The 23,250-nt window shown below is 57.6% G+C and overlaps 3 protein-coding genes and 1 long non-coding RNA gene across 11 annotated transcripts in view; 1 reads left to right on the forward strand and 3 right to left on the reverse strand.

The window, feature by feature from the left end:
• The first annotated feature begins 143 nt into the window (after nucleotides 1-143).
• LOC129528649 (uncharacterized) lies at nucleotides 144-8,102 on the forward strand. Its single transcript, XR_008673913.2, has 3 exons — nucleotides 144-477; nucleotides 3,661-3,825; nucleotides 7,084-8,102. It is a non-coding gene; the product is annotated as an uncharacterized lncRNA (long non-coding RNA).
• Nucleotides 3,894-8,243, reverse strand: JOSD2 (Josephin domain containing 2). 2 transcript variants are annotated; one of them, XM_055370196.2, is made up of 4 exons: nucleotides 8,098-8,243; nucleotides 5,444-5,569; nucleotides 4,271-4,465; nucleotides 3,894-4,165 (listed from the first exon to the last, which is right to left on the reverse strand). In XM_055370196.2, exons 1-4 carry the CDS (start codon nucleotides 8,241-8,243, stop codon nucleotides 4,066-4,068), a joined length of 567 nt encoding a protein of 188 aa, XP_055226171.1. In that variant the 3' UTR covers nucleotides 3,894-4,065. The 2 variants fall into 2 exon arrangements, with proteins under 2 accessions (XP_055226171.1, XP_055226172.1); XM_055370197.1 differs by lacking the exon at nucleotides 5,444-5,569.
• A 1,170-nt stretch (nucleotides 8,244-9,413) lies between these two features.
• Nucleotides 9,414-12,609, reverse strand: ASPDH (aspartate dehydrogenase domain containing). 4 transcript variants are annotated; one of them, XM_055370192.1, is made up of 7 exons: nucleotides 11,698-11,839; nucleotides 11,082-11,226; nucleotides 10,737-10,821; nucleotides 10,496-10,645; nucleotides 10,195-10,415; nucleotides 9,971-10,125; nucleotides 9,414-9,587 (listed from the first exon to the last, which is right to left on the reverse strand). In XM_055370192.1, exons 1-7 carry the CDS (start codon nucleotides 11,747-11,749, stop codon nucleotides 9,544-9,546), a joined length of 852 nt encoding a protein of 283 aa, XP_055226167.1. In that variant the 5' UTR covers nucleotides 11,750-11,839; the 3' UTR covers nucleotides 9,414-9,543. The 4 variants fall into 4 exon arrangements, with proteins under 4 accessions (XP_055226167.1, XP_055226169.1, XP_055226168.1 ...); XM_055370194.2 differs by lacking the exons at nucleotides 11,082-11,226; nucleotides 11,698-11,839 and adding an exon at nucleotides 12,403-12,566; XM_055370193.1 differs by lacking the exon at nucleotides 10,496-10,645 and having other exon boundaries at nucleotides 11,698-11,800.
• Nucleotides 12,610-14,799: 2,190 nt separating this feature from the next.
• Nucleotides 14,800-23,250, reverse strand: part of LRRC4B (leucine rich repeat containing 4B) — a 51,382-nt gene continuing 42,931 nt past the window's right edge. For 3 of the 4 annotated variants that reach the window (XM_055370187.2, XM_055370188.2, XM_055370186.2), the window contains one exon: nucleotides 14,801-17,335. In XM_055370187.2, the coding sequence (XP_055226162.1) occupies nucleotides 15,491-17,335 (1,845 nt within the window). In that variant the 3' untranslated portion in view covers nucleotides 14,801-15,490. Of the gene's footprint in view, nucleotides 17,336-23,250 lie in introns of all 4 variants that reach the window. The other variant, XM_055370189.2, reaches the window with a different exon arrangement.

Here is a 23,250-nt window from a genome sequence, read left to right on the forward strand (position 1 = left end):
TGCTTGTCCCGGGGTCCCTTCTCTGTTCTCTCGTCCCTGCAGTGCTCTGTGGGAACCCCATAAAAGCCCCCACTGCTGGGACAGGAACTCTTGGTGTCCCCTTGGGTCTCCCCACAGGGTGGGAGCTGGGAGGGTGGGCCGACACTTCCCGTCAGCACAGGCGTCCCTCCTCCGCTGTGGGGACCCTCGTGATGACCCGGGGCCCACCGGGGGATCCAGGACACTCTCCGTCTCAGTCCCACTCGCAACCTCACTCTCCCTTGGCCAAGTAACACAACATGTTCACAGGCTCCAGGGATTAGGACAGGGCATCTTTTAACTTTATTTATTTTAATTAATTTTTTTTTTTTTGAAATGGAGTTTCACTCTTGTTGCTGAGGCTGGAGTTCAATGGCGTGATCTCAGTTCACTGCAAACTCTGCCTCCCGGGTTCAAGCGATTCTCCTGTCTCAGCCTCCCAGGTAGCTGGGATTACAGGTACCTGCCACCATGCCTGGCTAATTTTTTTTTTTTTTTTTGAGACGGTGTCTCACTCTGTCACCCAGGCTGGAGTGCAGTGGCGCGATCTCGGCTCACTGCAACCTCCGCCTCGCAGGTTCAAGCAATTCTCCTGCCTCAGTCTCCTGAGTAGCTGGGATTACAGGCATGTGCCACCACACCCGGCTAATTTTTGTAATTTTAGTAGAGATGGGGTTTTCACCATGTTGGCCAGGATGGTCTCAATCTCTTTACCTCGTGATCCACCCACCTCAGCCTCCCAAAGTGCTAGGATTATAAGCGTAAGCCACTGCACCTGGCCTAATTTTTTGTTTGTTTGTTTGAGATGGAGCCTCACTCTGTCACCCAGGCTGGAGTGCAGTGGCACGATCTCCACTCACTGCAAGCTCCGCCTTCTGGATTCACGCCATTCTGCGTCAGCCTCCCCAGTAGCTGAGACTACAGGCGCCTGCCACCATGCCTGGCTAATTTTTTTGTATTTTTAGTAGAGACGGGGTTTCACCGTGTTAGCCAGGATGGTCTCAGTCTTCTGACCTCGCGATCCGCCCACCTTGGCCTCCCAAAGTGCTGAGATTACAGGCGTGAGCCACCGTGCCTGGTCTATTATATTTATTTTTATTTATTTTTTTGAGACAGGGTCTCACTCTGTCACCCAGGGTGGAGTGCAGTGATTCGATCATGGTTCACTACAGCCTCGACCTCCTGAGCTCAAGTGATCCTCCTGCTTTTGCCTCCCAAAGTGCTAGGGTTACAGGTGTGAGCCACCATGCCTGGGCTGTTATATTTTGAGACAAAGTCTCTCTTACTCACGATCATGGCTAACTGCAGCCTTAACCTCCTGGGCTCAAGCAGTCCTTCTGCCTCAGCTTCCCAAGTAGCTATGATTACAGGCACAGGCCACCACGTCCCACTTATTTATTTATTTATGAGACAGAGTCTTCCTCTGTTGCTGAAGCTGGAGTGCAGTGGTGCAATCTCGGCTCACCAAAACCTCCACCTCCTGGGTTCAAGTGATTCTCCTGCTTCAGCCTGCCGAGCAGCTGGAATTACAGGCGTGCGCCACCACACCTGGCTAATTTTTGTAATTTTAGTAGAGATGGGGTTTTCACCATGTTGGCCAGGCTGGTCTCGATCCCTTTACCTCGTGATCCACCCACCTCGGCCTCCCAAAGTACTGGGATTATAGGCATGAGCCACGGCACCCGGCCTATTATTATTATTATTATTATTTTTGAGACGGAGTTTCACTCTGTCACCTAGGCTGGAGTGCAGTGGCACGATCTTGGCTCACTGCAAGCTCTGCCTTCTGGATTCACGCCATTCTCCTGCCTCAGCCTCCCCAGTAGCTGAGACTACAGGTGCCCACCACCACGCCCAGCGAATTTTTTTTGTATTTTTAGTGGAGACGGGGTTTCACCATGTTAGCCAGGATGGTCTCAATCTCCTGACCTCCCGATCCGCCCGCCTCGGCCTCCCAAAGTGCTGGGATTACAGGCGTGAGCCACCGTGCCTGGTCTATTATATTTATTTTTATTTATTTTTTTGAGACAGGGTCTCACTCTGTCACCCAGGGTGGAGTGCAGTGATTCGATCATGGCTTACTACAGCCTCGACCTCCTGGCCTCAAGTGATCCTCCTGCCTCCGCCCCCCAAGTAGCTGGGATCACAGGTGTGCACCACCATGCTTAGCTTATTTTAAAATTTTTTGTAGAGACGGGGTCTCACTATGTTGCCCAGGCTGGTTTCAAACTCCTGAGCTCAAGTGATCCTCCTGCTTTTGCCTCCCAAAGTGCTAGGGTTACCGGTGTGAGCCACCATGCCTGGGCTATTATATTTTTGAGACAAGATCTCTCTTACTCACGATCATGGCTAACTGCAGCCTTAACCTCCTGGGCTCAAGCAATCCTCCTGCCTCAGCTTCCCAAGTAGCTGCGATTATAGGTGCTGGCCACCACGTCCCGCTTATTTATTTATGAGACAGAATCTTTCTCTGTTGCCGAGGCTGAAGTGCAGTGGTGTGATCTCGGCTCACCAAAACCTCCATCTCCTGGGTTCAAGCGATTCTCCTGCCTCAGCCTCCTGAGTAGCTGGGATTACAGGCACCCGCCACTACAACCAGCTAATTTTTGTATTTTTAGTGGAGATGGGGTTTCACCATGTTGGCCAGGCTGGTCTTGAACTTTTTTTTTTTTTTTTGAGACAGAGTCTCGCTCTGTTGCCCAGGCTGGAGTGCAGTGGCACAATGTTGGCTCACTGCAAGCTCTGCCTCCTGGATTCATGCCATTCTCCTGCCTCAGCCTCCCAAGTAGCTGGGACTACAGGTGCCCGCCACCATGCCCGGCTAATTTTTTTGTATTTTTAGTAGAGACGGGGTTTCACCGTGTTAGCCAGGATGGTCTCGATCTCCTGACCTCGTGATCTGCCTGCCTCAGCCTCCCGAAGTGTTGGGATTACAGCCATGAGCCACCGCGCCCGGCCAGTCTTGAACTCTTGACCTCGGGCGATCTACCCGCCTCGGCCTTCCAGAGTGCTGAGATTACAGGCGTGAGCCACCAGCCTCACATGCCACTTATTTTAAATTTTTTTTTTTTTGTAGAGACAGGGTCTTGCTATGTTGCCCAGGCTGGTCTCATACTTGTGGACCTCAGCCTCCCAAAGCACTGTGATTACAGGCATGAGGCACCACATCCGGCCAGGGTGTGGACACCTTTGGGGCCACTGTTCTGCCCGCCTACCAATCAATGGAATAGAATCGAGAGTCAAGAAGTAAACTCAAGCATGGTGGCTCACACCTATAATCCCAGCACTTTGGGAAGCAGAGGCAGGCAGATTGCTTGAGGTCAGGAGTTCAAGACCAGCCTGGGCAACAAAGCGAGATCCCATCTCTACAAAAAAATTTAAAGAAAGTAGTCAGGTATGGTGGCATGCACCCGTGGTCCCAGCTACTTGGGAGGCTGAGGTGGGAGGGTCGCTTGAGCCCAGGAGTTCAAGGCTACAGTGAGCTGTGATTGACCCACTGCACTCCAGCCTGGGTGACAGAGTGAGACCCCTGTCTCAATCAATCAATCAAATAAAGAAGTAAACACCTGCTTTCTCCTTAGCAATGACCCCCGTGGAACCCAGGAGATCAAACTCATTTGTTTGCCACTGGTCTCTCTCCAGCACCAGAGGAGCGTGAGCCCCAGGGGGCACGGACTTGTGTTTTTTTCTGCTGTGTCACTGATGAGGAAACTGAGGCCCAGCAGTGAGAAACTGGCATGAGGTGGCAGAGAACCAGGAGGCCTCCTGGGCTTTCGGCCCCACACACCAGGGTGTCTGGCCTGTGAGGTAAGTGGGAGTCACTGAGTGGAAGGGGCCCCAGAAGGGTGGGGCCGTCAGACACAGGCCAGGCGGGCTGCAAATCAGCAGATTTATTGAGGCAGCAGCGGCAGTGGGGAGCAAGGGTGTGGGGAGGGGGCGGGGCCTCCCCAGGGTCCATGAAGTGCTGGCCTTTCCCAGGCACGCAGTGTGCGCAGCCGGAGGGGGATGCGCAGGGACTGCGCTGTGGGCGCCGATGGTTGGCCATGGTCAGTCTGTCCGCAGCCAGCTGCCCTTCTCCTCCACCTCCTTGGTCACTACCAGCAGCACCTCGCACAGGCCCTGGGCCAGCGCAGCCGCCAGGAAGGCCCTGGGTGGGAGAAATGGGGAGACTGAGGCTCGGCCAGCCTGGGCATTCCCTCTGGGGAGTGGGGTTTCAGGCCCCTGGTCTTGGAATCGCCTCTGCGGGGCTCACCTGACTCCGTCCTCATCCCCCAGGGCCTCGGGTGCCCGCAGCTTGGAGTCCAGGTTGTAGTAGACACCGTCCACCTGACGCAGGGCCACCCAGTGCCGCCGGCGCAGCGGCAGTGACAGCAGCCCCAGCGACACGGGCGAGGGCAGGTTCAGGATCAGCCCCAGTACCTGGGGCAGGGCCAGCTGGGACAGGGGCCTGTGTGGGCAGGGAGGGGACACTGCCATCAGGGCCTGCTCCGCCCGCCGGTGAAATGTTGCTGAACATGTGGGGCCCAGGCTGGTGGTGGTGAGGGCCTCCTGAGCCCACCCAGAGGTGTTCCTTAATCAGCCACCCTGGTTCCCGACACTCATCTGTTCACCTGCCCACTCAAACCTCCCACCCATGGGGCCACCCAACCAGACCACCCACCCACCCACCCACCGTCCACCCAACTCACATCGGCCCTTCACCAACCACCATCACCCTGTCTGTCCAGCCACCCACCCACCAACTTACCCACTCCTCACACAGCCACCCAGGATCCATGCATGATCCGCCCACCCCACTGAGCCTCCCAGCCACCAGCCAACTTCCCAACGATGATTCACACACTCACCTCCCATCTATGCATTCACTTCCATTCCTCATACACACCCGCCCCACCTCCCCGTCAACCACCCAACCACCATCACCATCCAACTAGCCATCTACTGTTCACCACCCATCACCCACCCACCCACACAACCGGCCACCACCCAGCCAGCCATTCACCCAACAGTGGACTCGCCATGCTCCCAATCCTCACTCACTCTTGACCCCCCTGCCACTGGTCTACCCCTCATCCACCAGCCACACGCCCGGCCACTGGCCAGCCGGCCATCAAAACTTCCCATTCATCCACCCAACTCCCCAGCCTCCTGTCTGCTGCCCATTGCCCAGGAACACCCATCACTTCACTCCCCCTGACCCAACACATCCAACCGCCTACTCAGCATTCACCCAGTAACCATCATCCACCCAGCATCTCAGCCCATCGACCACCTGATCTCCCCCTACCAACCCATCAGTGCCAGGCTTCCCACATTCATGCCAACCTCCCCCAGCCACATTCCCCTCCCTGCCCCCCAACAGGCTCACACTACAGGGTGCCCTCTGTGCCCGGCCCAGCACATGCTGTGCTGCTCTGGGGCCTACCTCCTCCTGTCCCACCACACGGCGGCCAGGCCCAGCCCCTGCAGAGCGGCCATGATCACATTGACATCATAGTTGCCGGTGCCCAGGAGGCTGCGATGAGGGTTCAGCCGGGAGTCTGGGGCCAACCTGGTAGTGGGGGTGGCCAGAGCTGAGGTGGGGACCCCTGGAAAGGCCTCCCCACAAAATGGGGGTCCCAGGGGCCACAAGTTGCCTCAGCCTTTGACTCTCCCCGCTTCAGACCCAACTCATCCACCCCCAAGTCCTGCTTCTCCTGCCCCAATTCTGCCCTGTCCCCAAGTCCTGTCTCTCCTGCCCCGACTCTGCCCTGTCCCCAAGTCCTGCCTCTCCTGCCCCGACTCTGCCCTGTCCCCAAGTCCTGCCTCTCCTGCCCCAACTCTGCCCTGTCCCCAAGTCCTGTCTCTCCTGCCCTGACTCTGCCCTGTCCCCAAGGCCCCAGATGGGCTCTGTCTTCTCCCGCAGCCTCCAGCCTCCCTCCAGTCCATTCCCACACGGCCCTGGCCCTCTCCTGCTCACAGCTCTCCCATGGCTCCCCAATGCCTTGGACAAAGTCCCTGTCCCTCCGCCAGTCCCTTCCTCTGTCCTTCAAGGCCCACCTCAGATGTCACGTCCTCTGAGAGGAGCCTCCTGACCTCCAGGCTGGGTCGGGGCCCTGTCTGGGCTCCCCCAGTGAACTGAGCCACCTCAACGATGACAGCTGCCTGATTTAACACTGCTTGCTTCTCCCACGGGGTTGCCCTCACCCCTCCCCTGCTCACAGCCCACTCTGCTGCCTCATTTCCCCCACGACAGAGTCCCACAAGGCCCTGCATGGTCTGGCTCTGGTGGCCTCACCTCAGAGCCTCAGCACCCTCCTTCCTGGTCCCCTGTCCCCAGCCACATCCCCGGTGCCCACCGCCTCCCGCCCCACCCCCACCAACCTTTCCTCCAGCTCTTCCCCTGCCTAGGAAGGCTCTTCTGCCTGTCACCACTTGTCTCTGGGCCCTGCCTCTGAACAGCTGCACCTCTGTTCCCTATCTGGACCCTGGGCAGGCAGGACATGGGAGGAAAAGGCTCGTGTGTGTGTGTGTGTGTGTGTGTGTGTGTGTGTGTTTCCCTCACCACCCTTAGGCTGGCACTTGTGTCTGAGTCATCTCAGGGTCTCCAGCATGGCTTTGGTATGAAAGAGCTGATGGGTCCTTGTTGTGAATGATAGAGGAGATGACTAAATACCATAATAATCAGTCTGAGGGGCTGGGACTCTTAAGATGTCCGAGAGCCGGAGGAGGCTTGGAGCAAGAGGCAGGGGAGGCAGGGCCATCTCCAGGTGTAGAAAGACTCTCTAGGATCAAGTGGGGACTGAAGGCAGGGACAGACTGGAGGCCATGGGCAGGCTGGGCAGGAGAGGGTCAGGCCTGAGCTGGGGCCAGGGACGTGGGGACAGAGAGGAGGGAGTGAGAGATGGTAAAGGAGTGATTTTTTTTTTTTTTTGAGACAGTCTTGCTCTGTTGCCCGGCTCACTGAAACCTCTGTCTCCCAGCTTCAAGCAATTCTCCCACCTTAGCCTCCAGAGTAGCTGGGACTACAGATGTGTGCCACCACGCCCAGCTAATTTTATTTTTTAATTTATTTTTATTTTTTAGTAGAGACGGGGTTTCGCCCTGTTGGCCAGGCTGGTCTGGAATTCCTGACCTCAAGTGATCCACCCGCCTCAGCCTCCCAAAGTGTTGGGATTACAGGTGTGAGCCACTGCGCCCGGCCAAGGAGTGATGTTGGACATTGTGAATAGTGAAGAGGAACATTCCATGCTGGCAGAGAAGGAAGCCATGCCGGGCAGAAAGAAGCACCTGGAAGCCCAGAGGCCACACAGAAGGGCTCACGGGAGTGGAGAGTCTGGTTTCAGGGGGGCCGTGAGGGCTGAAGATGCAGAGGCAGGCTCGGCCTCCGCTATGAGGAGGGCCCTGAGTAGGCCGGGGGCGTGTTTAGGATGGACTGGAGAGCTGTGACAGGGCTCAGCTAAGAGACGCCTGAAGCTGGGTGAGCCTGTAATCCCAGCTACTGGGGAGGCTGAGGTGGGAGGATCACTTAAGCTCAGGAGTTCAAGACCAGCCAGACCTTGTCTGTAAAGAAAGAACCACTGGGCCGGGTGTGGTGGCTCGCGCCTGTAATCCTAGCACTTCGGGAGGCTGAGGCGGGTGGATCACGAGGTCAGGAGATTGAGATCATCCCGGTTAACATGGTGAAACCCCGTCTCTACTAAAAATACAAAAAAGTAGCCGGGCGTGGTGGCGGGCGCCTGTAGTCCCAGCTACTCGGGAGGCTGAGGCAGGAGAATGGCATGAACCCGGGAGGCGGAGCTCGCAGTGAGCGAGATCGCGCAACTGCACTCCAGCCTGGGCGGCAGAGCGAGGCTCTGTCTCAAAAAAAAAAAAAAAAAAAGAACAAACCACTGGATTGAGGTCTGGCTGGGGCTGAGGCCACAGGGACAGACAGGCACAGGAGGCAACATCTCCCCAGAGTCCCAGCGTCTAGCTTAGGCAAGTGAGCGCGGAGCAGAAGAAAGCCCCCAAGGCTCAGCGCCTGCCTGGCGGCGAGACCCAGGTGGGTCACTCCGCCAGAGCCCTGCTGCTCCAGGGGCTGGGGTGGGTGATGGTCACCTCTTGCAGATCTCATCGGCAGCCTCCTGGCTAAAGAGCTGCTGCTGCAGAACGTTGTTGAGGGCGTGGACAGCACACAGCTCCAGGCGCTGCCGTTCGTGGTACACGGTGGGTGGGCTCGGCTGTGCTCCCGGGGCCTGGGACATGCCGTCCTCGGCTCCTGCTGGGGGTTGGGAGGGGGAGAAGGTCCTCAGGGGCCCGGGATCTAGAGGTCCAGCCTCCCAGCAGGCCTTTGGGGCATCGCCATTGATTGAGCTGGGGCTCGGAGCAGCCCAGGAGAACACTGGGCCCCTGACCCCGCTCCCTGGCAGTCTCCTGGCAGTACACGTCCCTCCATCCTTTATTCCTATTCCTACGAAAAACGCTGTCTCTTCTGCTCCCCTAGCAACAGAAAACCACCCTCACCAGGTCTCTAAATAAAAGGGTCCCTATCATGGTCACCTAGCAACAGAGGAACCCGCCTCCCCGTCCCTAGGTAACCAGGGCGCTCTGTGGTTACCTAGCAACAAAGCCCCCTCCCCACCGCACTAGGTAACAAAGTCTGTCCTCCGAGCACCTAGCAATAGAGAATCCTCCTCCCCTGTCTCTAGGTGATAGGGTCCCCTCTGGTCTCCTAGCAACAGAAGACTCCCCTTCCCCGGTCATGTAGCAGCGAGGCTCTCTGCTCTTGTCACCTGGCAACGGGGCCCCTTCCCCAGTCACTAAGCAACAGGAGTTCCTTTTCCTATCACCCAGCAACCAGGCCCCCTCCCCGGACACCAAAGAATGGAGCCCTTCGCCGACCCGCACCCCAGCCACGGCGCTCGCCCTTTGCCTGGCAACGCCCCTCACCCCGCCTGCCTCTCCGCTCCACCGAGCCAGGGGTTTCCGCATCCCCTTCCTGGGCGGCGGCTCTGGGCTCCGAGTGCGGGGCGGGCAACACCGCGCTGACTGGGCAGGCGAGACGGACTACAGCTCCCGGTGATCCCCGCGCGCCGGACTACGATTCCCGTGGGGCCCCGCGGGACTCCTGCTCCACACGGAACGCCCGGGCCGCGTGGCCCTGAAGTCGGCCGTCGGGCCTAGGAAACGCCGCACTACAACTTCCGTCGGGCTCCGCGGCAGGTCCCGGAAGTGCGCCTCAGACGCCCTTCTTTCGCATACGGCCGCGCGCACTACCGTTCAGAGATTCTAGGAAACGTAGTAGGTAGGCTCTCGCGATAGCTTCCTGGCGCCGCGCTCTCATGGGTGCTTGCCCCCGGCGATGGCGTCATGCGCGGTGCGCAGACGCAGCGTGACGTCACACAAGGGAAAGAGGGATCAGAGACGCCAGGCGGTGCGGGGGGAGGCAGCGGTGATCTTTACTGAGTCAGAAGGGAGACCCTGGGGAAGTGGGGCAGGGCAGGGGTGGGATGGTGGTGGTGAGAGGCCAGGCAGATGATCTTGTCTCGGGAGGGAGGAGGCTTCTCAGCAGAGATGGATCCCCGGCCTGGAGGGGAGCTGGCAGCAGGCTGCGGGGAGAGAGGGGAATGAGCGAATGAGACAGAGGAGAGATGAGGAGACAGACGCCTGGGGGAGGCAGTGGTGGGAGGAGGGGACAGGGCAGGGGGGCGGTGGAGGAAGACCCGGAGACAGCGGGACAGAGCCCTGGGGGTGGACAGAGAGAGAGTCTGGATCAGAGGCGGGCACAGAGACTCAGAGAGGGGACGCGGACAGAAATGGAGACATCTACAGTGCCAGGATTCAAAGTCATGGAGAGAGGTTAAGGAAATAAAGGTCAGAAAGAAAGGTCAACAAATACAGAACCAGAACTGCAGAACTAGTGAGAGCCCGGGACCCCCAAGCTCTGCAGAACACAGGAGCCCAGGGCCGGGGGAGAGGGGCCTGGCCGCACCCAGGAGGCTCCGCCAGAAGGCCGTGACGGTGGCGGAGCCGGTGACCGCGCCTGGCTCGGCAGGGTTCTCTCTGTGGGTGTGCACAGCAAAGCTTCGGCCGGTGGGGCCCCGGGGTCCGCTCAGCTCTACATCCACCACGTGCATGTCAGTGAGGCTGGGACAAGAGGGGCAGTCAGTCTGGAGAGCCTGGACTCAGCCCAACACCCTGCTTAGCTTTGCTCACCTGATATCAGCCACAAGCACCCCAATCACCCCATCGAAGCCCAGGCTGGGGGCAGCCAGGGCAGCCGCCGCCATGGTGTTGGAATTTCGGGGGGCAAAGGGGCAGAGCCCACGAACAGGGCCTTCGTAGAGCACAGTGCAAGGCCCAGGGCTGTGGGCTGCAGCCAGGGGTCCCTCAAGCCGGAAGCCATCGGGGTGTGTGGCCATGGTGACACGAAGGCTCTGGAAGCAAGAGCCCGGGTTAGGGGGAATGGGGTCTTTGCAGGCCTCCCCTGGTTCCTGGGGAGCCCAGCAGGCCTCACCCGGAGGCCCCCAGCTGCATCCAATCTCCTGATGTCCTCAGTGCCCCACAGGGCCCCTCGGGCCACAAACACGGCGTGGTCCCAGTGCTGTGAGGCCTCCAAGAGCTGCCGCTCTGTGGTCTGGTCACTTAGAGCTGAGGGGGACCCCACCTGGGGTGGATGAAGGAGGGGAGGCTTGAGGTCAGGGAAGGATATCCACTTCAGGGTGGGGTGAGACCAAGACAGAAGGGGTAGGGCTTACCAGGAGATTGGCATGGCGCAGGATTTGTGCCCCAGATTCATGGATTATTTTGGGATGGGCCACTTCCACAACCAGATCAGGGCGCCTGGGAGAGGGGAAAGAGGGCGGAGGGTCTTGGAGAGGTATTGGGCCTCTTCTCCCCAAGGTTCCCTCCGAGTCTACTGAGGGCTGCCCTTCTTCTCCCTGACCTGGGAGGCGAAATGAGATGAATGGGTTCGTCCTGTTTCACATTTGCTTGAACCAAGGCCCAGAGAGGGTCAGGGAACCCCTGAGATCACACAGTGGCTAAGAGAGCCAGGACAGGAGCTTCAGGGAGCTCCACTCTCCCATGGCAAGGTCACTGACCTTTCCCCAAGGGCAGCAAGGTTCTGGAGCTGCAGGGAAGGGGGCACGCTCCCTGCCATTCGTCCTGGGTCACGATTCCAGACAAAAACAAGTTCTAGGCCAAGTTCTGGTCCATGAGCCAAGAGGTGGGAGACGAGGGACTGTCCTGGGGAGAGGGAAAGGAGAGGGCTAGAGATCCAGAGAGAGGGGGACAGAGACCCAGAGAGAGAGGAGGTGGGGACAGAGACCCAGAGAGAGAGGACGTGGGGACAGAGACCCAGAGAGAGAGGAGGTGGGGACAGAGACCCAGAGAGAGAGGACGTGGGGACAGAGACCCAGAGAGAGAGGACGTGGGGACAGAGACCCAGAGAGAGAGGAGGTGGGGACAGACTCAGATTGCGGGGGAGGGAGACAGAGATGGGGGCAGGGCAGAGACGCAGTGGGGTGGACAGAGGCCCAGAAAGAAGGGAGACAGAGACGGAGAGGACAGAGACCTGGGGTGGGGGTGCGGTGGGCAGACCCAGAGACACAGCCAGGGGCAGATAGAGACAGAAAAAAGTGTTTGTGGAGGGCAGAGAGTCTTGGGAGCTTTAGGAAGGGGTTTGGGGAAGGAGGCCAAGGATGGTCAGGGACTCACCGAGGCGGCCATAGCCCACCACGCCCACCCTCCACGGGCCCCTGTCGGCCATGGCCCTGAGTGCGGTGTCTGGGGTCCGGCTCCCTGGGCTGCTCGCTGCCCCCTGCACAAGGCCTGGGCAGCCGCTGCTCTTTGGACATCTGACCCTTGAGCCTCTGGGCTCAGTCTTCCCCCTTCCCCACAGGCCCAGCGTGGGGGCGTGGGCCTGCGGGAGTGGAGGCGGGAGAACCCTTCCCTGTGCTCTGTCCACTTTCCCGGGTGCAGCACAGTGAACATGATGACCAGGGGTTCTGGGAGCCTTGCGTGCCCCCCTTTCCCCTGCAGCACACCCTCTTTCTCCCTGCTGATGTGGAAAGTTTCCTCTGCAGTCCCCTGCCTCCTCTCTGGCCGGCCAGGTTGTCATGGAAACTGCTCTTGCTTTGGGTTGGGAGAAAAGATGGTGACAGGGACTCTGGGCTCTGTCTGTCCCCTTGTGCTCACCTCTCCTCCTTGTCCTCAGGCGGCTAAGGTCTGAGGGAGGCTTCAGCCTGGCCGTGCCCCTAGCCCTCCCAGAGGCAGCGGGAGCCCTGGTTGTGGCTTCTCCTCAATGTGCCCTTGCCTCAATGGGTCCAACCTCCCTAGCCCTGCTGCGCGGCACGGGTCCCCTTCCCGCAGCCTCCGCTCCCGTCCACAGCCTCCCTCCGCTCTGATCATCCTTCAGTTCACCTTGACTTGCCACCTTTCACTCTGTCCCCCATCGTGCCACCAGCTGCCTCCAGTGTGATGTTCTCACTCCCACGTCCGTCCCTCCCGTTCCCCAGCTCGCATCAGCCCAGGAGAAGCCTTCGAGGCCTGGAGAGGCCAAGTGCCCCCAACATGAGCCCCAGCCTCTGTGCCTTGAGGGTGCCTGGCATCGGAAATGGCGCAGGCTGCGGCGGCGCAGGCTCCCTGCCCCCAGCCACCACCTGGTACCCGCTGCAGTGTTTCCATGGCAACCAGGATTGGCGCTGGAAGGAGGCTGGAGAGAAAGAGAGCATGAACGGGAGCATGGGGTGGGGGCGGGGGCAGGCACTGGGTGGCGAGAGCCCCAAGTTGACAGGAGGAGAGAGGAGATGGACGCAGGCAGACAGAGAGGGGCCAAGACCCCGACGCGGCACCCAAAGGCTGCCGCTGCTGATAAGGGAGGAATTGGCTTCCAGAGCCAGGAGCCCCGGGTGTGGGAGAGATAAGATGCCTGGGTGTAGACAGAGCCAGGAAGGGGGCAGGGGCCAGGCACCTCATGGAAGTGGTGGGCCTCCCGCCATCTCTACCTTCTGACTCCTGCTGGGGCCTGAGTGTCCCCATAGTGCCCATAGCTGCCGTGTACGGGGTACAGGCTGGGCCACTATGAGGGGAGAAGGGGGCTGGGCGCAGGCCTGTGTCCTCAGGGCTGTGTCCCCGAAGCCACCTCAGCGTGGGAAAGCACTGGAAGGCCCTGCATGGCTCTGTCACTCCCTCTGCCTCCCCCAGCAGCGTGAGATGGCAGCCCTGGCCAGCCCCAGCCCTCCAGGGGCTGCAACTCAGGCACCTTGACCCCCCAAGAGACATCATCACCCCCTCCCCCAACCCACCCAACAGGTGCCCACTGTGCCAGCAACCCCCCAACCAGGCCCGCTTGGGGTTTGCTCCCTGCCCTCCCAGGGCTCTGTTCCTGCCCTTCTGGGTGGCACTGTGGTGCCCGTGCCACCCCAGGCCCACCTGATCCAGCCCTCCAGCCTCCCACTGAACCGGCCAGAAATACAGCTGCTGTGCCCCAGAGGCCGCAGCCCCAGCCTCCCACTTGGCCTCCCTCCCCTTCAGCACCCCCTCCTCTGGAGCAGCCTTGAGGGGGTCTGCAGTGGAGACACACACTCTGGATTGGGCCCTGTTGTGGGTTGAATTGTCACCCAGAAAGGGAAGCGCAGAAGTCCTGACCTCCAGGGCCTCAGAATGGGACCTTATTTGGGAATTGGGTTTTTGCCAAGGATGGAGCTGAGGTTATACTGGAGGTGGAGGCTCCTGGTCCAGTCTGACCTCTGTCCTTGTAAGAGGGGAGGTTAGGCAGGCTGCAGTGCCTCACGCCTATAGTCCCAGCACTTTGGGAGGCTGAGGCAGGTGGATCACTTGAGGTCAGAAGTTCGAGACCAGCCTGGCCAACATGGTGAAACCCCGTCTCTACTAAAAATACAAAAATTAGCTGGGTGTGGTGGTAGTCGCGTGTAATCCTAGCTACTCAGGGGGCTGAGGGAGGAGATTTGCTTGAACCTGGGAGGCAGAGGCTTCAGTGAGCTGAAATTGTGCCACTGCACTCCAGCCTGGACAGCAGAGCAAGACTCTGTCTCAAAAACAAAGAAACAAACAAAGAAAACGGTCAGGCGTGGTGGCTCATGCCTGTAATCTGAGCACTTTGAGAGGCTGAGGTGAGTGGATCACCTGAGGTTAGGAGTTCGAAACCAGCCTGGCCAACGTGGTGAAACCCCGTCACGACTAAAAATACAAAAATTAGCCAGGCCTGGTGGCGCATGCCTGTGATCCCAGTTACTTGGGAGGCTGAGGCAGGAGAATCGCTTGAAGCTGGGAAGCAGAGGTTGCAGTGAGCTGAGATCACACCATTGCACTCCAGCCTGGGCGACAAGAATGAAACTCCATCTCAATTAAAAAAAAAATAAAGAGGGGGAGTTGGACACAGACAGACACACACACAGGGAAGAGATGAGAGGCTACAGGGGCAGGCACTGGAAGACTGGGGTGATGTGATACAGCCACCAGCCAGGACAGCCTAGGGCCACCAGAAGCTGGCGAGGCAGGAAGCGCCCCTGAGGTACCCCCAGGTTTCAGAGAGAGCGTGGCCCTCCTTCCAGCCTCCAGAACTGTGGGACGATAGATTTCCTTTGTTCTAAGTCTCCGCCTGGGTTTGGGTGTGGTGTGGCGGTGCTGGGGGAGGAGTTTAGGAAGAGAGGGAATCAGACCTTCTCTGGGGTCTCCAGGGTGAAGGCTGAGGGGCCTAAGACCACCCGGAGGTGCCCCGTGCCCACCCTCCCGACGAAGCTGCGAGGCTGCCTCTCCTTCCGCCCCCACCCACATTCACTTTGTTTTCTCTCCTCCGTGCTTTCATGACCAAAAAAAATATTTTTTTACTTTTTCCATGTTTTTTTTTTAAAGTAATTACAGAGCAGGTAGTCGTTGACGCAAACCTCCCTTCAGTATCAAAAGTGTCTGTGGGGCAGGTGGGGCTGGGGCGGGTGGAGGCTCCCCCCCCCGCGCCGACGACAGGGACCGCCGGCCGGGAGCAGAGCCGGGCGCTGGGACGGGAGCTCTGGCGACGTGTCCATCTCTTCAGTTTTGAGGGCGGAGGAGTGGGAGGGAGGGACGGGCGTCAAACTGCAAAAACTGAACCGTAAAAGGAAGGTGTTTGGGGCCGAGGGGAAAGGACACCCCTGGAGAAAGCTCCTCTCTCCCCTGGAAGGCGGCGAGTCGGGAACGGAACGCTTGGTGGGAGAGCGAGGAGGAAACGCGGAGAACTCAGGCCACTTCTCCTGGGTCCCACGTCCCCTCCCGTCACTGGGGATTGGCGGGGGTGAGGCGAGGATCCCAGAGACTCCGCTCCTGGAGCCCCACCCTGTCCTCACTGGGGGTCCGAGCCCCAGATGGGGCTGGAAGCCACCTCTCCCCAATTCCCTGCGTGGTCCCAGAAGGTGGGCTGGGCTGTAGGAGGGAGGGGTCCCGGTCAGGCTGCGCCCGGGCTGGGACCTGGGTGGGGGGGCTCCACGCCCCTCGCCCGCCCGGCCCTGCCGCCTCAGATCTGCGTCTCTTGCACGTTCTCCTTGGAGCCGCTCTTGAAGAGCAGAGGTTCGTGGATGGAGTTGAGGCCAGGCGGGCCTTTGCCCCCGCAGCCCCCGCCGCTGGGGTTGCTGCTGTAGTGCGCCTTGAAGGCGGCAGCCACGTAGTGGTGGTGGTTGAGGTGGTCTCGCTCCAGGGCGGGCAGGGCCAGGTGGCTGTCCCCACCCACACCACCCCCACTGGCCACGGCGGCCGCGGCGGCCACGGACACGGCCGAGGCGGCGGGCAGCTCGTCCTCCACGTTGATGATCTCCACGGTGCGCGTGGGCCCGTGGTGCTTGTGGAGCTGGTGCTGCTTGCGCAGCTTGTAGAAGGCCACGAGCATCACCGCGGCCATGAACGTGATGGCCACGAAGCAGCCGATGATGATTTTGGTGGTCTTCATGACGTCGTCCAGGTCCTTGAGGGCGTTCTCCGTCACATCCGTGATGGGCACCGTGAACGCCTTCTCTGTGGGCCGCGAGGAGCGCGGGGCGGGTGCCGTGGTAGAAGACGAGGCAGGGCCGGCCGCGTCCCCAGGCCGGCCCCCGCCCCAGACACCGTCCGTCGTGGGCCCTGGCGGTTCCTTCTCCGTCCCCCGCGGCTGCAGGGCCTCCTCTCCGGGCTGCGTCTCCAGGGTCTCCACGGTCACCGTGGTGAAGTAGGTGTAGCCGCCACTGCCCCCTCCAACACCACCACTGCCCCCAGGGCCGCCCCCGCCGCTGCCGGTGCCCCCGGCCGCCACGGGGTCCACGGCCGAGACGTTGAGCGTGGCCGAGGCGGTGGTGTTGCCGGCTGAGTTCGTCACCATGCACGTATACTGGCCCGTGTCCTGCACGGTGACATTGGTGAAGTTAAGCGTGCCGTCATGCAGGACGGAGATGCGCACGCGGTAGGAGCCGTGGGTCATGAGGGTGCCGTTGGGCGTCAGCCAGTTGACGGAGGTCATGGAGGTGCCCGTGCGGCATTTGAGCTCGGCAGCCATGCCCTCGGTGACGTTGAGGTCCGTGGGCGGCTCCACGATGACGGGCGCATAGCAGGTGAAATGCGACTGGTCCAGCTCCCCAATGTAGCGCCCCTTGAGGCCGGCGGGCGCATGACAGCGGGCGCAGCACGTCGTGTTGCTGGGCACCGTCTCCTTGAGCCACCAGCTCAGCCAGAGCACGTCGCAGTTGCAATGCCAGGGGTTGTGGTTGAGGTGCACGCGCTCGAGGCGGTGCAGGGGCGTGAAGAGGTCGTGGGGCAGCGACATCAGGTTGTTGTGGGACAGGTTGAGCTCCTCCAGCGACTTGAGGTCGTCGAAGGCGTTGCGCTCGATGGTGGCTACCTGGGCGTGCATGAGCCACAGCTTGCGCAGGCTGGTGAGACCCTGGAAGGAGCCCGGGCGGATCAGGTCCAGCCGGTTGCCCGACAGCTCCAGCTCCTCCAGGCGCACCAGGGCCGTCAGGTTGGGGATGTCCTTGAGGTTGCACATGCCCAGGTTGAGGTAGCGCAGGTTGACCAGCCCCTCGAAGGCCGCCTCCGAGATGTACTCCAGCCGCTTGAGCTCGCCCAGGTCCAGGCGCCGCAGCGAGGGCACGCGGTTGAAGGCGTAGGAGGGGATGCTCTCGATGGGGTTGTTCCGCAGCCAGAGCTCCCGCAGCTTGGACAGGTACTCGAAGGCCTGCGTGGGCACCGTGGTCAGCCGGTTGTCAAAAAGCTCCAGCGTGTTGAGGCTGGGCAGCCCGTTGAAGGCGCCCACCTCGATCTTGCGCACGAGGTTCTTGCTCAGCTGCAGAATCTCCAGGTGCCGCAGGTGCTTGAATGTGTCCGTCCGGATCACCTGGGGAGAGGGAGACACGGATCAGTCACGGAGATACTGACGGGGACCGTGGGGGGATCACCAAGGTCCCGGGCGCAGGTGGGGCCGTGTGGCTGGATCTCCCGTGCTGTGCTGTGACGGTACGACCTATATTGCAACATGGTTTGATGAGTTTCTTATAAAGTTAAAACTGGAGTCAAGGCTGGGTGTGGTGGCTCACGCCTGTAATCTCAGCACTTTGGGAGGCCGAGGCAGGTGGATCACTTGAGGTCAGGAGTTTGAGACCAGCCTGGCCAACATGGTGAAACCCTGTCTCTACTAAAAATACAAAAATTAGCCAGGTGTGGTGGTGCGTGTAATCCCAGCTACTCGGGAGGCTGAGGCACGAGAATCACTTGAACCCAGGAGGCGGAGTTTGCAGTGAGTCGAGATAGTGCCACTGCACTCCTGCCTGGGCAACAGAGCAAGACTCCATGTAGAAACAAACAAAAAAACTGGATTCAAGAATTTTGGGGGACCAAGCACAGGGGTGGCTCATGCCTGTAATCCCAGCACTTTGGGAGGCTGAGGTGGGCAGATCACTTGAACCCAGGAGATCAAGATCAGACTGGGCATCAGAACATAGACCCCATCTCTACAAAAATAAAAATAAAATAAAATAAAATAAATTAGCCAGGCGTGGTGGCATGTGCCTGTTGTCCCAGCTACTAGGGAGGCTGAGGTGGGAGGATTGCGTGAGCCTGGAAAGTGAAGGCTGCAGTGAGCCCTGATCACGCCACTTCACTCCAGCCTGGGCAATGAAGTAATACCCTGTCAAAAAAAAAAAAAGAAAAGAAAAGAAAAATGAACAAACAAGAAAATGAAAAAAAGAGAAAAAAAGATAGTTACTTAGAAATTTAAAACTGGATTCAAGAATTTTGGGGACGGCCAGGCATGGTGGCTAACGCCTGTAATGCCAGCACTTTGGGAGGCTGCAGTGGGTGGATCACCTGAGGTCAGGAGTTCGAGACCAGCCTGGCCAACATGGTGAAACCCCGTCTCTACTAAAAATACAAAAATTAGCCAGGCGTGGTGGCACATGCCTGTAATCCCAGCTACTTGGGAGGCTGAGGCAGAAGAATCGCTTGAACCTGGGAGGCAGAGGTTGCAGTGAGCTGAGATTGTGTCACCGCACTCCAGCCTGGGTGACAGAGTGAGACTCTGTCTAGAAAAAAAAAAAAAAAGAATTTTGGGGGCCAGGCACAGTGGCTTATGCCTGTAATCCCAGCACTTTGGCAGGCCAAGGTGAGAGGATCACCTGAGCCCAGAAGCTTGAGACCAATCTGGGCAACATTGGGAGACCTTGTCTCTACAAAAAGAATTTAAAAAGAAATATAAAACCAAGAATTTTGGGATTGAAGAGGAAAAAACTTTTGAAAAAAAAGTTAAAACTGGAGTGGCCATCCGACCCGGCTGTTCCATTCCTGGGTATTTCCTCAAGAGAAATGAAGGCAGATGTCCACGCAACGGCTTCTATGTGGGTGTTCACAGCATTTTTTTCTCAGGACTGCCTAAGCTGGAGACATCCCAAATGTTCCTCAGCAGGTGAATGGACAAACACTGCGAGGTGTGGCCGTGTGAAGGATGCTGCGGCTCAGCCATGAAAGGGACCTGGCTACTGTGACCCCCTGGATGAATCTCTCAGCTCAGCCATGAAAGGGACCTGGCTACTGATGACCCTCTGGATGAATCTCTAGGGGGTTACACTGAGCAAAAGACGCCGAACACAAAGGAGCTGGTGCGGTGGATCCGTCCACACCATGCTCTGGGTGTTCTAAGTGGGCGTCTCTGCGTGTGTGGGCGGGTGAGGTATCTGGGGCAGACAGGGAAGGGCATGAGAGAGCTTTCTGGGGTGATTGAAAGGTGCTACATTGGCGTGGTGGTTACAGGACGGAAAGCGACTGTTAGGACTCCCCAAACAACACTTAAAAAGAGGATATTTTATTCCATGCCAGTGATACATTATTTTATTTTATTTTATTTTTGAGCCAGAGTCTTGCTCTGTCACCCAGGCTGGAGTGCAGTTGTACAATCTCGGCTCACTGTAACCTCCGCCTTCCAGGTTCTAGCGATTCTCCTGCCTCAGTCTCCCAAGTAGCTGGGATTACAGGGGCGTGCCACCACGCCTGGCTAATTTTTGTATTTTTAGTAGAGATGGGGTTTCACCATGTTGGCCAGGCTGGTCTTGAACTCCTGACCTCGTGATCCACCCGCCTCGGCCTCCCAAAGTGCTGGGATTACAGGCGTGAGCCACTGTGCCCAGCCAATTTTGTATTTTTAGTAGAGACGGGGTTTCCCCATGTTGGCCAGACTGTTCTTGAACTCCCAATCTGAAGTGATCTGCCTGCCTTGGCCTCCCAAAGTGCTGGGAAATTACAGGCGTGAACCACCGTGCCCGGCCACTATACATAGTTTTAGAAATGAAAAAAATAAGGCTGGGCATGGTGGCTCACACCAGTAATCCCAGCACTTTGGGAGGCCGAGGTGGGAGGATCCCTTGAGCTCAGGAGCTGAAGACAATCCTGGTCAACAAAGCAAGACCCCTGTCTCCACAGACAAATACGAAAATTAGCCCTGTGTGATGGCATGCACCTGTGGTCCCAGCCACTCAGAAGGCTAAGATGGGAGGATCGCCTGAGCCCAGGAGGCCAAGGCTGCAGTGAACTGTGATCGTGCCACTGTGCTCCAGCCTGCGTGACAGAGGGAGATCCCGTCCCCAAAATAAATAAATAAATACACAAAATGAAAATACTAATACCAGCAACTAAGACACATTGAACACATCTTTGGTGCCAGACACTGTTGTAAACATTTTGTGGGTAATAACTCTTTTAATCCTCCAAACTGCCCTGTGAGATGGGCACTATTACCAGTCCCTATTTGATACCTGCAATTCCAAAATTCTTAAGGCCCTAACAATCAGATTTTTCCAAACTTTGACACCAAATCCCACTTGGCGGCAAAACCCGATCAGAACTCATGTAAAGCTATTTTATTTATTTATTTATTTATTTTGAGATGGAGTCTCGCTCTGTCGCCCAGCCTGGAGTGCAGAGGCGTGATCTCGGCTCACTGCAACCTCCGCCTGCCGGGTTCAAGTGATTCTCCTGCCTCAGCCTCACAAGTAGCTGGGATTACAGGCACGCATCAACACGCTTGGCTAATTTTTTGTATTTTTAGTAGAGACGGGGTTTTGCCATGTTGGCCAGGCTGGTCTCGAACTCCTGGCCTCAGGTGATCCACCCGCCTTGGCCTCCCAAAGTGCTGGGATTACCGGCGCGAGCCACCTCACCCAGCCACATGAAAGTAAAGCTTTTATTGATCCCACTCGTGACTATCCAAACATTTCATTCTAGAAATTCCCATGTTTCAAGACCACTAAGATATTATAAAACCTATACTATCTATTACTATGTTTCTAATATCGGAATGTCAAAACGCATCAGACTGCAAGAGTTTCACACGAAGGATGATGTATTAGGCCCAGGGAGGTGCAGTGACTTGCCCAAGGTCACACAGAAGTGGACAGCAGAGTTGGGACTGGATCCAGGCCCTCTGGTTCGAGTCCTGGCTCTTGACCTCTGACCCTGGCTGCCGCCTCTCAGGGCTGGGGCTGGGGTCCACAGGAGGGGCAGTGCTGGGTCAGAGCACGGGAGGCAGGATCTCACAGGGTCCTCACTACTGATGACCACGCCGGGTGCACTGAGGCCCAGAAGGCCACACAGCCATTGGATCATATTTGCAAAGCCCAGATAGTGGTGTGTGCCAGGGAGAAGGGGACAGACACTGGGGGAATGCGGTGTTACAGTATTAACAGAGGAAACTGAGAACCTCAGATGCATCCTGTGTCATCACAAAGAAGCTGAAGAATTAGGTATCAGAGTATATGCACCAAAAGAAAAAAGAGAAAAAGAGGCCGGGCGTGGTGGCTCACACCTGTAATCCCAGCACTTAGGTAGGCCGAGGCGGGCAGATCAGTTGAGGTTGGGAGTTCAAGACCAGCCTGGCCAACATGATAAAACTCCGTCTCTACTAAAAATACAAAAATTAGCCGGGGGTGGTGGTGGGTGCCTGTAATCCCAGTTACTCGGGAGACTGAGGCAAGAGGGAGGCGGAGGTTGCAGTGAGCTAAGATCGCGCCACTGCACTCTGGCCTGGGCGACACAGTGAGACTCCATCTTAAAAAGAAAAAAGAGGCCGGGCATGGTGGCTCATGCCTGTAATCCTAGCACTCTGAGAGGCCGAGGCAGGTGGATCACCTGGGTCAGGATTTCGAGACCAGCTTGGCCAACATGGCGAAACCCCATCTCTACTAAAAATACAAAAAATTAGTCAGGCATGGCGGCAGGTGCCTGTAATCCCAGCTACTTGGGAGGCTGAGGCAGGAGAGTCTCTGGAACCCGGGAGGCGGAGGTTGCAGTGAGCCAAGATCGCCCAGTTGCACTCCAGCCTGGGTGACAGAGTGAGACTCTGTCTTAAAAAAAAAAAAAAAAACTGGAAGGACATACTGCAAGCTTTTCTTAGTAGTGAACTTTATCTGTTGGGAATTATGGACAATTTTTATTCTTGTGTGATATTTTTTCCTCAATGAGCAAAAATTACTTTTATAGTAAGCAGGAATAAAAACAAAACCAAACCCAGATATACCTGAGAGGCAAACAGCGTAAGAAATGGTAGTATCTGTGGCATAGGCAGAGTCATAAAATAATAATAATGTATGTCGGTGCTGTCCAATAGAAATAGAATGTGAACACGTGTGTAATGTTTGTTTGGTTGTTTTGTTTTAAGACAGAGTCTCGCTGTGTCACCCAGGCTGGAGTGCAGTGGCGCAGTCTCAGCTCACTGCAGCCTTGACCGTCTGGGCTCAAGTGATCTGCTCGCCTCAGCCTCCTGAGTAGCTGGGACTATAGGCACGTGCCAGCACGCCTGGCTAATTTTATTTTATTTTAATTTTTTGTAGAGATGGGGTCTCCCTATGTGGCCCAGGCTGGTCTCAAACTCCTGGCCTCAAGCGATCCTCCCGTCTCAGCCTCCCAAAGTGCTGGGATTATAGGTGTGAGCCACCACACCCAGCCCACATGTGTAATTTTAAATTTCCTAGAAGCCACATTGAAATAATAATAAAGAAAAAACCAAACAGGTGAAATCAACTTTACTAATATATTTATTTAGCTCAACAGGTCCAAAATACTCTCATTTGAACCTGTCATCAGATGCAAACTTGCGATTGAGCCATTTTACACTCTTTATGGTGGAGCTTTGAAATCCAAGGAAACCCAACATGTGTTTTACACCCAGGGCGTCCAGGACGCCTCTCAGTAGCAACGCACGCAGTCCCCGAGCCCAGCCAGCAGCCCCGATGCTGGCGGCTGCCCTGTGAGATGCTGCGGGTTTACTCGGCGCTCAGGGACGCTCTGCGGACACAGTCACCTTTTGTCCATCCAGCAGCCCTATGAACAAGGACTGTGATCGCCCCGTTTTAGAAAGGAGGAAACAGGAGCCTAAAGAAGTGGCTTGCTCCATGGCAGAGCTGGGCAGAGCTGGCCGGAGCCTGCGCCCCTCCCCGTCTCGCTCGGCCACCTCACACCCACCCGTCGCCGTTCCCCGTGGACAGACACGGAAACAGAGCTCACAGGCGTAGTGTGAAGAGCAGAGCCCTGTTCAAATCCCGCCTCCCCCGTCCTGGTTGTAGGGCCTGTCACTTGAGCTCTCTGCACCTCTGGGCCCACTCTTACCACGAGGAGGATGATGAAGCACTTCAGAGGGTGAGGGAGAGGAGATGAGGTCCCAGTGTTCAGGGGTGCTCAGCACGTCGTCATTCTCATTGTTATCATTATCGTTGGCGTTGAGAAACTTGTACCATGCCCTTGGGATTACAGCCCTGAGCCGTCCACTGA

This window comes from Gorilla gorilla, chromosome 20 (assembly GCF_029281585.2).
Source record: "Gorilla gorilla gorilla isolate KB3781 chromosome 20, NHGRI_mGorGor1-v2.1_pri, whole genome shotgun sequence".
NCBI classification, from domain to species: Eukaryota; Metazoa; Chordata; class Mammalia; order Primates; family Hominidae; genus Gorilla; species Gorilla gorilla.

Bases quoted from the DNA above. Each gene is read 5' to 3' on its own strand.
- JOSD2 (XM_055370196.2), bottom strand. From the start codon at position 8,243: ATGTCCCAGGCCCCGGGAGCACAGCCGAGCCCACCCACCGTGTACCAC. The intron at 4,466-5,443 runs GTAGGCCCCAGA...CTGCCCACACAG, and splicing joins GTGTGGTGGGACAGGAGGAG to GCCCCTGTCCCAGCTGGCCC. The intron at 4,166-4,270 runs GTGAGCCCCGCA...TCTCCCACCCAG, and splicing joins GGGGATGAGGACGGAGTCAG to GGCCTTCCTGGCGGCTGCGC.
- ASPDH (XM_055370192.1), bottom strand. From the start codon at position 11,749: ATGGCCGACAGGGGCCCGTGGAGGGTGGGCGTGGTGGGCTATGGCCGC. The intron at 11,227-11,697 runs GTGAGTCCCTGA...CCCTCTCCCCAG, and splicing joins GGTGGGCTATGGCCGCCTCG to GACAGTCCCTCGTCTCCCAC. The intron at 10,646-10,736 runs GTAAGCCCTACC...CATCCACCCCAG, and splicing joins TGCGCCATGCCAATCTCCTG to GTGGGGTCCCCCTCAGCTCT.